This window comes from Coturnix japonica, chromosome 9, assembly GCF_054131305.1.
Source record: "Coturnix japonica strain WE chromosome 9, WE-NBRP24, whole genome shotgun sequence".
Lineage (NCBI taxonomy): Eukaryota > Metazoa > Chordata > Aves > Galliformes > Phasianidae > Coturnix > Coturnix japonica.
The window spans coordinates 9,696,222-9,708,716 of NC_140671.1; the positions used below are offsets into that span (position 1 = coordinate 9,696,222).

General features: G+C 50.2%; 1 protein-coding gene across 5 annotated transcripts in view; it reads right to left on the minus strand.

The window, feature by feature from the left end:
• OSBP2 (oxysterol binding protein 2) overlaps positions 1–12,495 on the minus strand; it is a 53,572-nt gene that overhangs the window by 20,182 nt on the left and 20,895 nt on the right. Inside the window, exon 1 of one of the 5 annotated variants that reach the window (XM_015878378.3) lies at positions 8,712–8,964. The exons of the other annotated variants lie outside the window; for them this stretch is intronic. Coding sequence (XP_015733864.2) covers positions 8,712–8,790 — 79 coding nt within the window. The 5' untranslated portion in view covers positions 8,791–8,964. Of the gene's footprint in view, positions 1–8,711; positions 8,965–12,495 lie in introns of those variants that run through there. 5 annotated transcript variants of the gene reach the window in all.

Sequence of the window (12,495 nt, forward strand, 5' to 3'; positions counted from 1 at the left end):
ACACCAGAGGTGGCAGGTGAGCAGCTGGGGGTGCTGCTGCTCAGGTGCATTTAGGTGCTTCCATGGATGCATGGAGCCAGGAGAGCTGTTTGGGATGGGCTAAGAGGAAGTCATGGGGTTAATGAACTTGCTTGTCTCCCTCTCTCCATAGCTGGGAAGCCAGCCAGCACTTGATACTCCCAGGACACCACCACCATCATAGATAATATGGCTGCCTATCAAGAAAGCACAGCTTCATCTCAGTGGGCCTGGATCTAACAAATGTCAGTGTATGCCTTTCCACGTACCTGCCCCAGGGGCTTTGTATGGAAATGCAAGAAAAAATCCCATGCTGATTTGGTTTGGAGGTTTTTCCATGCAACATGGGGAAGGTCTAAAGGATGAATAAGCACGAACCTCTGCCAGGGAGACCATGGGCAAAGCCTATAGAAATACCAGTAGCACTCCCAGCAAACACCCACAGGTCCCTCTGCTGTTCTGCAGCCACCACTATAGACCTGGTTTGGGAACCAGAGCCTTTCCCACCAGGACCAGCTGCAGCACAAGGCCACTGATCACCAACCATTCTTCAACTGGAGCAATTTCCACAATGGCTCCAAAACCTTCATCCGCTTTCGTTGCTTTTAATAGCTATGAATATGAAATGGAAATGGGTATCTATATTTAATAGCTTCACCCGGCTGCCAAGAGAGGGATGAATTCCTACGGCATCTGCACAAGCAGGCCCAGGCGGCACTTTTTGGTTGTAAAGAATTACGTTGGCAATTAATCATCAAAATAACAGAGCAAACAGTCGGTCATAAATCGTTCCAAATCTGGGTGATCACTTTGCAATTATCGCCAACCTGGCGAGGATATTTCTGCTACTGCTAATGCAAATGGAAAGCTGTTCAGGCCTAAGAATAGCAGATATTCACCAACCGTGATGACATCTCCATTGCATTTGATGGGGATGACCCAGCCTTGGGGGCACAACTCAGCTTGGGGCTGCACAGAATGGACCCAGAGCTCCCAGTCTGTCCCAGCAGATCTGCCTGAAATCCATTGGGATCATGGTGAGAAGCCAAATGCTCAGGTTTTGCAGATATTCAAAGCAAAGGATTTTACAGATATGACCTAACCTAGCCCACGATTGGAGCAGAGACGTCCTACTTAGCCAACATGGCACCATTACACCTCACCATGCTGAAATAAAGCAGGAAAGCATCTTCTTTGCTTCTGAATCCATCTCTTGGTTTCTGTAATTGTGGTTTCATTAAAGCTCCAGTGCAACTGGCTGGAGCCAAACCAAAGCAAAGTGACACTTGTGACACATTACACTGCTTGCTTGGCTTTTCAGGTCAGTGAGCACCATGGGGACACAACTGAAAAATCTAAGAACAAAAAACCGGAGGGACAAAGAGCAGTTAAGTTGATGGCTTCATCTCTTACCCAGGACAAGACTCAACCCAGGACTCACACCTTCAGGGCTGCAAGGATCCATTTCCAAGCCCAATGAGCTTTCACCCCCACATTGCCCATTGTGTGGATGCTGGAGGCCACGGAGGTTCTGGCAGTTGACATGCAAAGAATTCTAACCCATCTGCTGTTATCTGCATTCTTTCCTCCTATGAAGCATCACCCTGAGATGGAGTGGGCATCACAGCCCATTAATGCATCTAAAGGATTTCTGCTTTTCTGAAAGACAAGCACTGAGAAAGCATAAAGTATTTTTATTATTATGACTGCAATCCAGCCATCTCATTGCTGCAGTCACAAGATGATGTTATCAGTCAATAACCCTCAGCACTACGTTTGGACTGCAGTCATTCTCTCTTTCTGGCATATACGGGATTTTCTGTTGACCCCATCACCTAATCAGCTCCAACCCACTGGTAAGGCAGGCAATAAAGACAGGCTGAAAGTATGTTGCAAGGGTTTAACCTCAGAGTATGGAAGCAGTGGTGATGGGGAGCCTGAAGGATGCAGTCAATGTAGGATTGCACCATATCCCAAGTGGAGATACCAACTCTGGAAGAGATGCCAACCAAGCAGAGAGCAGACAACTGCCCACTTGGCAGAAAGGGATCTACCAGTTCAGTGTGAGTTACAATGGAACTTTGAAAAGGGAGCTAAAAAAAGCAGAGAAATATGGGGTTATATGAACAGAACAGAGCTCTCTGAGACATGATGTGCCTTCTGATCAGAGCCCAAGAGCCTGCGCCCAGCCTGGGACACTGCAATCCTAAGGCAGATGCACGCCATAAAAAGCCATCAATAGGAATGATAGCAGGGCTGGGAAATAAATCCTGCAGGGAGAGATGAATGAAAGGACAGCATTCAGTAAAAATACAACACCGTGGACTGCAGACACGGTCTACACATTAGTTTTTGGAAGCGGAAGGGAATGATCTGTTCTCCATATCCACAATGGGCATTGGAAGAAGCCAAGAGCCAGCTCTGAATGAAAATGGAAAAAATTCCAGTTGTGAAGGTGTGATTATAGCGAAATAACCGTTCATTAGCAGACAGTTGGCTGCTCACACTGCACGTCACACCGCCAGAGAAGAAAACAAATGTTCTGGTAAAAATAGGAACTTTATCATCCTACAGCTCCAAACAGGAACACACTGCGGACTGACCTGAGCAGCAAGGCCAGCTCCAGGCCATGCTGACACCTGCTTGTCCTTGGCAAGCAGTGCTAATTGTGGGTGCCAGGGGCAGTGTGCTTCTATCCACACCTGCAAAGCTGCCCAGGCTGCTCCTGAGCTGATATCTTTAGCCTGACGTCTCATCCCATCGATCTCCTTTTAGAACCATAGCATAACTTGGGTTGTTAGGGACCCTACAGCCCACCCAGTGGTCCCAATCACCTACTGCCCAGAGCTTCTTCCAGTCTGGAAGCTCCATGCCTGTCCCTGCCAGCCCATGTGTGCCACCAAGTGAGGATCAAGGTCCAATCAAGGGTTTCCTTTCTGCAGGTTCACCAAAGGCAACACAATGGCAATGATGCAAAATGCATCCCCAACCCACTGCTGGCACACAACACAACCTCCACCACGGAATCTGAATGATGATGTTGAGATCATTCCTTTGGGCTATTCTTGAATCAGTGAGAGGAAGGGAGATCAACAAATCCATACTTGATGAAGCACTTAAAATAGAAGAGAAACCTATATCCAAAGCTCAAGCTGTGGGTATCAGCCAGAGTCACAGGCTCCTTAGATGGAGTAGATCCCCGACTCCACACCATTCCAATTTCCACCTTTCCATTGGGCTCACTGAGAAGAAGGCACAAAGATAAGGAAGCCCATGTGCTTCACTGAACTGTGCTTTCTCTATTTTATGGCTGAGCTCGGAATCCACAGCTGACACACAGACTGAGACAACGCCACAGGGAGGACGTGCACAGCCCAAGGCTTCAGAGCTACCTCATGGTCTGCTGATGAATATTTAGCTGCGTAAATGCAAGTGTCATAAATCATTAAACGTCATTTGCTCCTGTCCAACAAAGCACATTAGGGGGAAAAAAAAACGATAAACTTTGTTATTTGTGTTTGAGCATTCACAACCAGATGGCACCGTGAGCAGGGAATGGGAGCTTCTTTGCAAGAGAGGGCAGTGAACAGCACTGGGCTGTGCATGAGCAGCATCCTCAGGCTGCAGTGAGCCATGACAGATGCAGAAGTAGCATAAATGGAAACATCAGGCTATGCTGGATGAAGAGCCCTGACAGCCACAGAAGAGCAAAACCACCAGTGACTTAAGCACACAGGGCTCACCTGCAGCCAGCTCCTGTCTCACCACCTCCTTTCCTTGACACAAAGGGACTGTCCTTTAGGGACAGTGTTCAGGAGGCATGGTGGGGAATGGGTCAACAGTTGGACTAGATCATCTTAGAGCCAACCTTAATGTCTCCATGATTCCCTCCGAGCAGGAGCTGAGGCAGGGAGCAGCATAGGGACAGTGGGGCTGCACATCCCTGCTCTGCAGTGCCTAGCCTTGGTGTCAGCCAGCACACAGCTACCAAAAACCACTTCAGTTGTTGGATATCTCCTAAGTGCATCACCAAGCATCCATTTTTAATGATGCTTAAATATCTCCCAGCCTCAGGCCGCACTCTGGTTTCAGCAGCATGGGGCACGGAGCTGACAGTGGGGTGGGCTCTACTCCCTGCCCCAGCAACAAAGCTGGGGACCTGCTGGTGGCACAGCCAGGCTTGGAGCAGCCATCCTCTGCAAAGCAATGCAACACTTGGTGCAACCAAGGATGAACTTGGCATGGGATTCCTCATTTTCCTTCTTTAAATCAATGAAGCTTTTCTTTGGAAGCCTGTGTCAGAATGGAAAACACAGCCTGTCACAGGCTCGTAGGAGGCAGCCGGGGAAGCACGGAGGATGCTCTGATGCTCTGTCAGCTCTCTCCCTCCCTACAAAGCCTTTGTAATGAGAACAAAGTGACACAGGACTGAGCTACATTCAGGAGCTGCGGTGGCAGGGGAGGCAGGAGATCACGGGGCTGTGACAGCAATGTCCCTGCCATACCCACAGCAGGGCAGCTAGACACAGCCATGCTGGGGGTTGAGGGCTGCTTGTAGCACTGCAAAGGCCCTGCTTGAAGTCTCCATTGCTGCCCAATGGGTAATGCACGTCCCGCACTGCCCTGCAGGCTTGTAAGCTCAGCTCAGCCAGCTGCATGAGCAAAGATATCTGAGAAAGCACTCCTGAGAACGGAAGGCTAATGTGTGCCCTTATGCACACGTAAATCTGCCTGGGCTCAGCTTACTCCTGTGTAAGAGGATCGGGGTGGGTGCAAGTTACCCAGCTCCTTTCAATTCCATGCAGGTCACAGAGTGCCAGTGGAGACAGAGGGATGCAAACAGCCTTTCCAACACCCTACAAGCAGACAAGGTGAAGCCCTGGAGTGCACCCACACACACTAACCTCATCAGCCAGAATGGGTGCCAGGACAGCCTGCTTACGGGTTTGAACTGGAAGGGAAGACAAAGCTCTGTTAGTCCCTTTGTAGAAAAGAAGTAACAGAAAGCAAGGATGAATCCTCAGAAACTGATAGAATTTCAACCAAGAGGGAGAGTACACAGCAAACCCGCATGGGATGAGGACACACAGCATGGGTGCTGCGTGGGGAGCTGGCTGCTGGATGCTGGTGTTTACAAACAGAACTAACCACAGCTCCCTGGGTTTCCCTAATTACTGCTAATCTCCCCCACGCGAGGTCGGCTGAATGCTTGCACAACAAAGTGTGCATTTTTACATGACTACATTTTCATTAATTAAAAGCTGTGCTTTATCAGCATCACTCAACATCTCTTAATTCACAAAGAGCAGCAAGGCTGCAGGCACCGATCCCCACTTTGTGGGCCCATTTTCCCCACTCTGTGTTTCTGCTTAATGCCATCAAGGGGCTGAAGGGCTGTACGTTGGAGGATGCAGTGACACTGCTCCACTGCCATCCTTCCTCCTCCCCTCTGACTTCTCTTTCTCCAACACAATGGAGCAGGCAAGTAGCACAGCGCTGAATTCCTCAGGGGGTCAAAGAGAAGTCATTAATGGGCAAACAACTCCAACAACTCGATCATTAATGGACGCACAACCCTACCAACTCATCTTCTACAAATGGAAAGATAATTGAATGACAGAGTGGCCCATCAGGGCTGGGGTTTGGTCAGACATTCAAACTTAAAGCATTGCATCTCTGCTACACATGGGCTCCCTGCCACCTTCCACATCCCTTCTTGCAGCAGTGAGATCGTGCTCTGAAAGCTTTCAAAGGGGCAAAGCCATTTTTCCAGGGCACACACAGTCTGGAATAACTTCAGGCGGACCTCAAAGAGGGAAACGATGCTCTTGAGTACCGTTTCTACTACCTCATAATGCAGCTCCAGTCACAGGACTGGTGGTGGCAAAGCTGCAGCATCCCTGGTACAAGGGGACCATGGTCAAGTGGGGACGGACCCCACTTCCCACCCTCCTGTCTCCTAACACACACACACCCCCCCTTCTTTCTGCACCAGCCCCAGGACCTGTTTCTTGAAGGTTTGCAGTCCCCAAGTCAAGTACAGCACTGGGGCTGCTCTGCCCATTGCTGCCTTTGGTGACTGTATCCCACCACTGCTTCCTCTACAATGAGAGAAGAAATGCAGTGTTCCAAGTCCACACCTGGTCCAGGGCAGTCAGGGAGCTTCAGTCAGCACTTGGACACTCCTCAGGGTTTGCCCACCCCTGCAGTGAGCCCGCACAGCTTACCAAACCAACGTGCATCCCTCCCTCTGATGGCTGGCTTTGTGCTCTGCTGGATGAGATAAACTCATCATTAATCTCCTCTAGGCTACAAGCACAGCAGTGATGAAGAACTCCACAGGAGCAAGAAGCAGGACAGGTAGCAGCTCCTTGATGTTTGCCCACATGCTGCACTGCGCACAGCAGCCACCACCACTGACTTACCAGTAAAGCATCCCCTGGGGTTTCTCCTCCACCATATGTCCTGCCCAAATGACCCTGATGCAGCATCTCCTCCTCCAGAAGTGCTGTGCTGGCCACAGGCACAGCCTTGCCAGTAAAAAAGCAAAACATAAATCAATCTGAGGGCACACGGGGCTTCTATTTGCAGATCCGTGTGGCTGGATCTCAGAGTTCATCTCCATTCCTTCCAATTCTATAAATGCACTTTTGCTCTCTAATTACACCATCAGCCTGTCAAGATGGTCACTTCCTCCCTAATTACTCTCCCTTGCATTTCAGACGTAGCTAATAAGCACACGATGCCAGTGGTGCTGCTGAGCAGCTGAGGAGCAGAGCACCTCCTCCCTGGCACCTGTGAGCCCTTTGGTTACCTGCTCTTGTTAAAATAAGGGAGGATTACCACATTGGTCACACACAGAGGGCTGGAAGGCGTTACTGCAATGGCTCTTCTGTCTGATCCACCTGAAGGGAATGTTCCAGGGATGTGCAAATCCAAATAGCCCATTGTGCAGCTGCTAAGAGCTGCCCTGCATGGCTGGAACATAACCTGGATTCGCTTCCATCAGGAGATAACTATCCACGTTCTCACCCATTACTAACAACAGGTGTGATCACAGAGCAGGGTCACCCACTGCTCCAGAAGGACCTGGCAGGGACATTCCTGCTGCAACTGGAAGAGGGATCCTGCCATAAAGAGCACTGGGATCCCAATCTGAACTATGTGCCAGCCAGAAGGCTGGGCTCGTCTCTCATTACAGCACATTAAATGCACCTCAGATGGTGTCTTTTTAGTGAGATATGCAGATTTAATGCCTTTATTTTTGTAGAATACTCATATTATAACATAATTAAGTGAAAAGTAGGGCATCCTTGGGAAATATTTTCACTTAGGGAACAAGCACTGTGTTTTCCAAGCAGGACGTGCTTACCAGGGGCTCCCTTGCTGCACAGCAAATGGATTTTAAAGGCAGTGTTTTCCCAGCTTGGGGGTTCAGCTCACATCTCACACTCCTTGCTGAAGCCAACCTGCATAAACCACGTGTTGCTGTGACCTCACGGCATCCAGCTGCAAAAACCAAAGGGTAGGGGACAATCTGGATGTGATTAAAGCATGATGTAAATCCACAACGGCTGGAATTCTGATTTGACCTATTTGTATCTCTGTTTTCTTTTCTTTGGGGGAGGAAATTACATTACTGCGTGGGTGCAACGTGGCCATCTCTGTGCAGAGGGAGCAGCCCAAGCAGAGGCTGATTCCCATGCAGAGATGATTTCTCATTGTACATTAATAAAAATAAAGCTGTCCTGGTGTTTGCCATGGGGGAGCAGCAAGTTTAACCACCTGTGGGTGTAAGGACATACTGGCACCTCACCTGACCTACAGCAGCAGGAATGGAAAGTCCCCATGACTCCCTGCTCAGTCCAATCTGTGATCCCAGCTCCTATTTTAGGAGGAAGCAGAGGGTTCTCCAGGGTGCCCAGTTGTCTCCTGGCCCCAAAGGAAACCTTGGGTCACCAGATCAGGCTTCAACTCCTGCATCTACAACTATACCACCTCACCAAGAGTCAGGCAATGAATCCCACACCAAAGACAACAGCAACACAGGCCCTAATGATTTCTGCAGGAGTGGTGCCTCTCCCATCCTTGAACCTATTGCAGCACCCCAGGAAAGCACTGAGTGGATGTGAGCCCCTCCAGCACATGGCTGGCAGTGGGATGCATCCCAGCACTGACCCCTCTGGGAAACCCAATGCCCTCACAGCGCTCCTGGAGGGAAATGCCTGGAATAACCCCAGCAGCAATGAGGGATGGCAAGCAGAGCTCAGCAGGGAAATGCTTCCCAGAGGACAGCCAGGCATCTCGTGCATCCCCAGGCACTGCCACACACACACACACGCTCTCATTATGTCTTAATGAGAAGGTACTTTTTCCTAGAACAAAAACCTACCTGATTTACTGAGATCAAACACCAGATCTGAACAGAGCATCTACCGCAGAAATTAATTCACCACGATGAACAAATCAATTCTTTGATGCTAGAAATGCACAACGTACCTCTCCTAACAGCAGGTTCTCAGCACAGCACTGGGTGCAGCACCCTGTTGTTCCAACACCTGATAAAGCCAGAAGGCAGAACACAGCACACCATCCCAGCAGCCACTTCTAGGCATGATGCCAACCCCAACCCAGCACTCGTGCAGCCCCATCCCCATGCACATCCCTCCATCCCTCCCCCACCAGGCACTGACCCTTGGGGAACTTATTGAGGCAGGCAGAGTTGCAGAAGGAGCGGACGGATCCTGCCTCCCAGCAGCCCCTGCCCTTCATGCCCACTGTGGGGCCGAGCCGGCTGAGGCTGAGAGCTGCATGGCCGCTGGCTTTAGGATGGAGAAAAAAAATACAAAGGAAAAGAACGTTCTTATTTAGCAGATGTCCTTATGGAGCAGACAGCCCTGTGTCTTGCACCATGCTGATGGCAGGGCACTACGGCACAGGGCTCGGCAGCCTCACAGCCCGGCATGCACCACTGCTTGCTCCAGCACGCAGAAGCCCTTAATTAACTCCATCTGTGCCGGGAAGAGGTGTGCTACCCCCTTACAGAGGGAAACATGGAGACCCAGGCAACTAAAGGGCAGGATTCAGCACGGTCATCTCAGAAATGGTAAGCAATGGGGTAGAAGGGATGCAGCCGGAGACCCGAAGGGATGCTAAAACCAAAGGGATGCAGTATGGAGAAGGGGATGCTGTTTGGAAGCCGGTCCCTTTAAATGGTGCTAGAGGTTATTTTTAGGACTCTCACTTAAAATATACATCTGAATTCCTTCATTTTTGGTAAGAAACTTCATTACACATTTCACTCACGCAGCTCCATTTCACCACAGCCGACAGCTCCCAAAGAGAACCTCTGCCATGCACACACACATTGATGGCTGCTGGCTCACCCCTCCAGCACTGGAGGATGGGGTTTCCCAGCCCTTCAGTTTTTATCAGTCCCAGGGAACAAGAGAAAATGAAGACACATCGATGTGAGCACTCACATCAGCACAGGGACCAGCGTGCAGTCACTGAGCCCTGAGTGCTCTCCTCCAGCTCCTGTTAATGCCAATGTCTGGATAGCAACAGAGCACGGGTTGTATTCCACCTTCTGTATATACGTATCAAAAGAGATGCCCAAAAACACAAGTGATGCGTGGAGAGGCGAAAGCCCAGATGGGATTTAGCACATGCACCCCTGGCTCCTGCAGTGACCCCAGCACAGTTCAGTTCCACTGCTGCTGCACCACATTGCAAGGGGGGGTCACAGACACATAGAGAAGATGCTCTCCACAAGCCTGGCATCAATGAAGCTTTACAACCAGCTCTGATCCCTTCTGCCAGCAGTCACAGCTGCAGAGCGGCTCACCTGAGTGCATGGAGAACCAGTCCCTGATTAAATATTGATTTATCCCCAAATTCACTTCATTTTGTTCATAAACAAGTAACCAGGCTGAAGTCACAGCCTGTGGCTCACCTGGGAAACACTCCATGTCACAGAATCGTAGATCAGTTTGGGTTGAGAGGGTCCTTAAGGATCATAGAACCATAGAATGGCTGGGTTGGAAGGGTCCCTTACAACCCCCAACACCTGCCATGGGCTGGTACAACCCATCACAACAATAAGGTGGGACACAGCTCTGAATGGTGGAGCAACCTCCAAAATCTCAGCACCAGGAAACAAAACTGCATTTCTCCTATTTGTTTTCACACAGATGCCTCCTTAAAACGATGCAAGCTTTGCCCAAAGGAGCTCCAGTCCCTTTGCTCGTGGCAGTTTCCCCTATTCAAGTAATTCAGGAAACTCCTTGTCTTCAAAGGTGCTAACACACTCCTATTCCTACCTGGGGATGTGCACTGTGCCCAGCTGGCTCTGCTGCCCCATGGCACTGCTCATGTTCCTCACGACTGCTGCCAACATCCAGATTAGGCTGGGCTCCTCCAGGCACAGCTCTGCAATGGCTCAAACTGCTCCTATGTGCCAGTGCAGCCCCATCTAAAAACCAGGGCAAGAAGCAATGACAAAGCCAGTAATAGAGAACTCTACCTGGAACCCTAGAACTTCATCTGGCATTTCTGTCCGGTCCAGAAGGCAATGCAGCAAGGAATGCACAGCTTTAGTCACTTCATTCAAGAATTTCAAGCCCATGGAGGGGTTTGCAAGCAGAGCCTTGGGAGCCCTGGCAATGGGCTCCTGGCGCTCCCAGGGCACTTAGCCCCACTGCAGACACCAAAGCCATGGAGCTCACGCAGAGTAGAAGAGGGGGGTGAGCCACAGCCAACAGCAGCACTAACACTGACTGCTATCAGTTACTGACAGCATCATTCAGCATGATTCTGGCTGGCAGCAGTCAGAAGTTCTTCAGCTTTAACAGCATTCAGAGCTTTCAGTTTTCCCCACTCTTCAGCCTCCAGTGCCAACACAACCTACCCATCTATCTGGGCAATTTAGGATCCAGAAGACCTGAAGGGTAACCAAGGCTTAGATAGGAGCTCAGAGCTACACTTCAGTTCCACAGATGCTTTTTCCCCCCAGTATTATTCACAACAGAAAACACATTAAATTGGGATGCCAAAAACAGAGCTGGACCACTTGCTAGGATGCCATTAGGAAATAGGGGGGGAAATTATATTAAATGAAATTGTTTAAACACCCCCTCTGTGCTGGGCCCTGAAAGTGCAGTGTCGCATTGCCAGCATTAAGGGACACACAGGCAGGGTGGGCAGCTCCAGATCCTGCCAGCAGCCCTACCCCAAGCAGCAGGATTTGCACGGCCTGGAGACCTAATGCTGAGCCCCAACAGCGAGGGAGGGTGGGAGGAAGTCTCATTTCCTAGTGAGCATCTTCACCACCAGAGGGAGACCCTCTCCCTGCAGAGAACAGAGCAGAGCTGGCACTAATCAAACACACACTCACAGGCTGAAGCTCCCAACCCCTGCAGCAGCAGGCAGGTTTTGGTGCTGGAAGGAAGAGATGAAGACATGGGGTTTGCAGAGGGAATGTGCCAGCAGAGGGCAACCTACCACCGTCGCATGGCTCCAGCACAGCATCTGCATCCTCAGCCTCAAGCTGGGAGCTAATTCCTCTGTTTTGCAGGTGGGGAATGGAAGATGATGTGTTCAGGTGGACCAAAAGCAAGGCAGGAAGGCCCCGTGCAGCCCTGTCACTCTAGTGACTCACTTCTAATTAGTGAGAATTGCTGTTATTTTCAGACCTAAAAATTGATTTTCCTCCAACAGGATTTTTCTGTGCCAGGAAGAAAGAAAGGAAAACACAGAAAAACCACTTGGGAATCTTCAGTGCCTGATAATCCAGAAATACACTGAGCTGGAAACGCTTCCCCTTTGGCACGTGCCAGGTATGATCACATCTGTACCACGTTGTTCAGGTCACTTCCAGGTGATACTTGCTTGGTTTGAGCTGCCACATACTGGGATACGTCAGCACAGGCCTTGTGTACCAGCAAGGACATAAATCAGGACATGAGCAGATGTCCCCATTGCCACTGATTTGCTCCTGATCAGCCACCAGCCACAGCATCCCCTTTGGAAAATAAGGGAAGGATACGATGCTCCTCACTGTAAGCACACTGAATTCCCATCTGTTTGCTTTGCTTCCTGTCAGACACAGCCTCTGCCAGCTGTAAGCGGGCACACAGCCTGTGTTCAGCACATGCCAAATGCAAGCATACGTGGCTACGGGTGTGTAAATGAGCTGCTGTGGGGTAAGAACACCAGCCACCAGCAGCAGGCACAAAGCAGAGTGAAGCTGAGCACTACAGAGCAGCCCAGCATTTCGGTGATCAGTACAGCATCACCTTCCTCCCAGCTCTGCTGTAAGTGAGCAAAAGTGACAGATCAAGCTAATATTAGCAGGTACAGCAAAGCAACGAAACAGCTCATCCCTCCCACTGCTGCCACCCACGCCGCAGCAGAGCTTTGCAGCCAGTGGGGAACACACTGCAGCCTGCAGCAGCCGCAGTGACAGCCCAGCCTGTG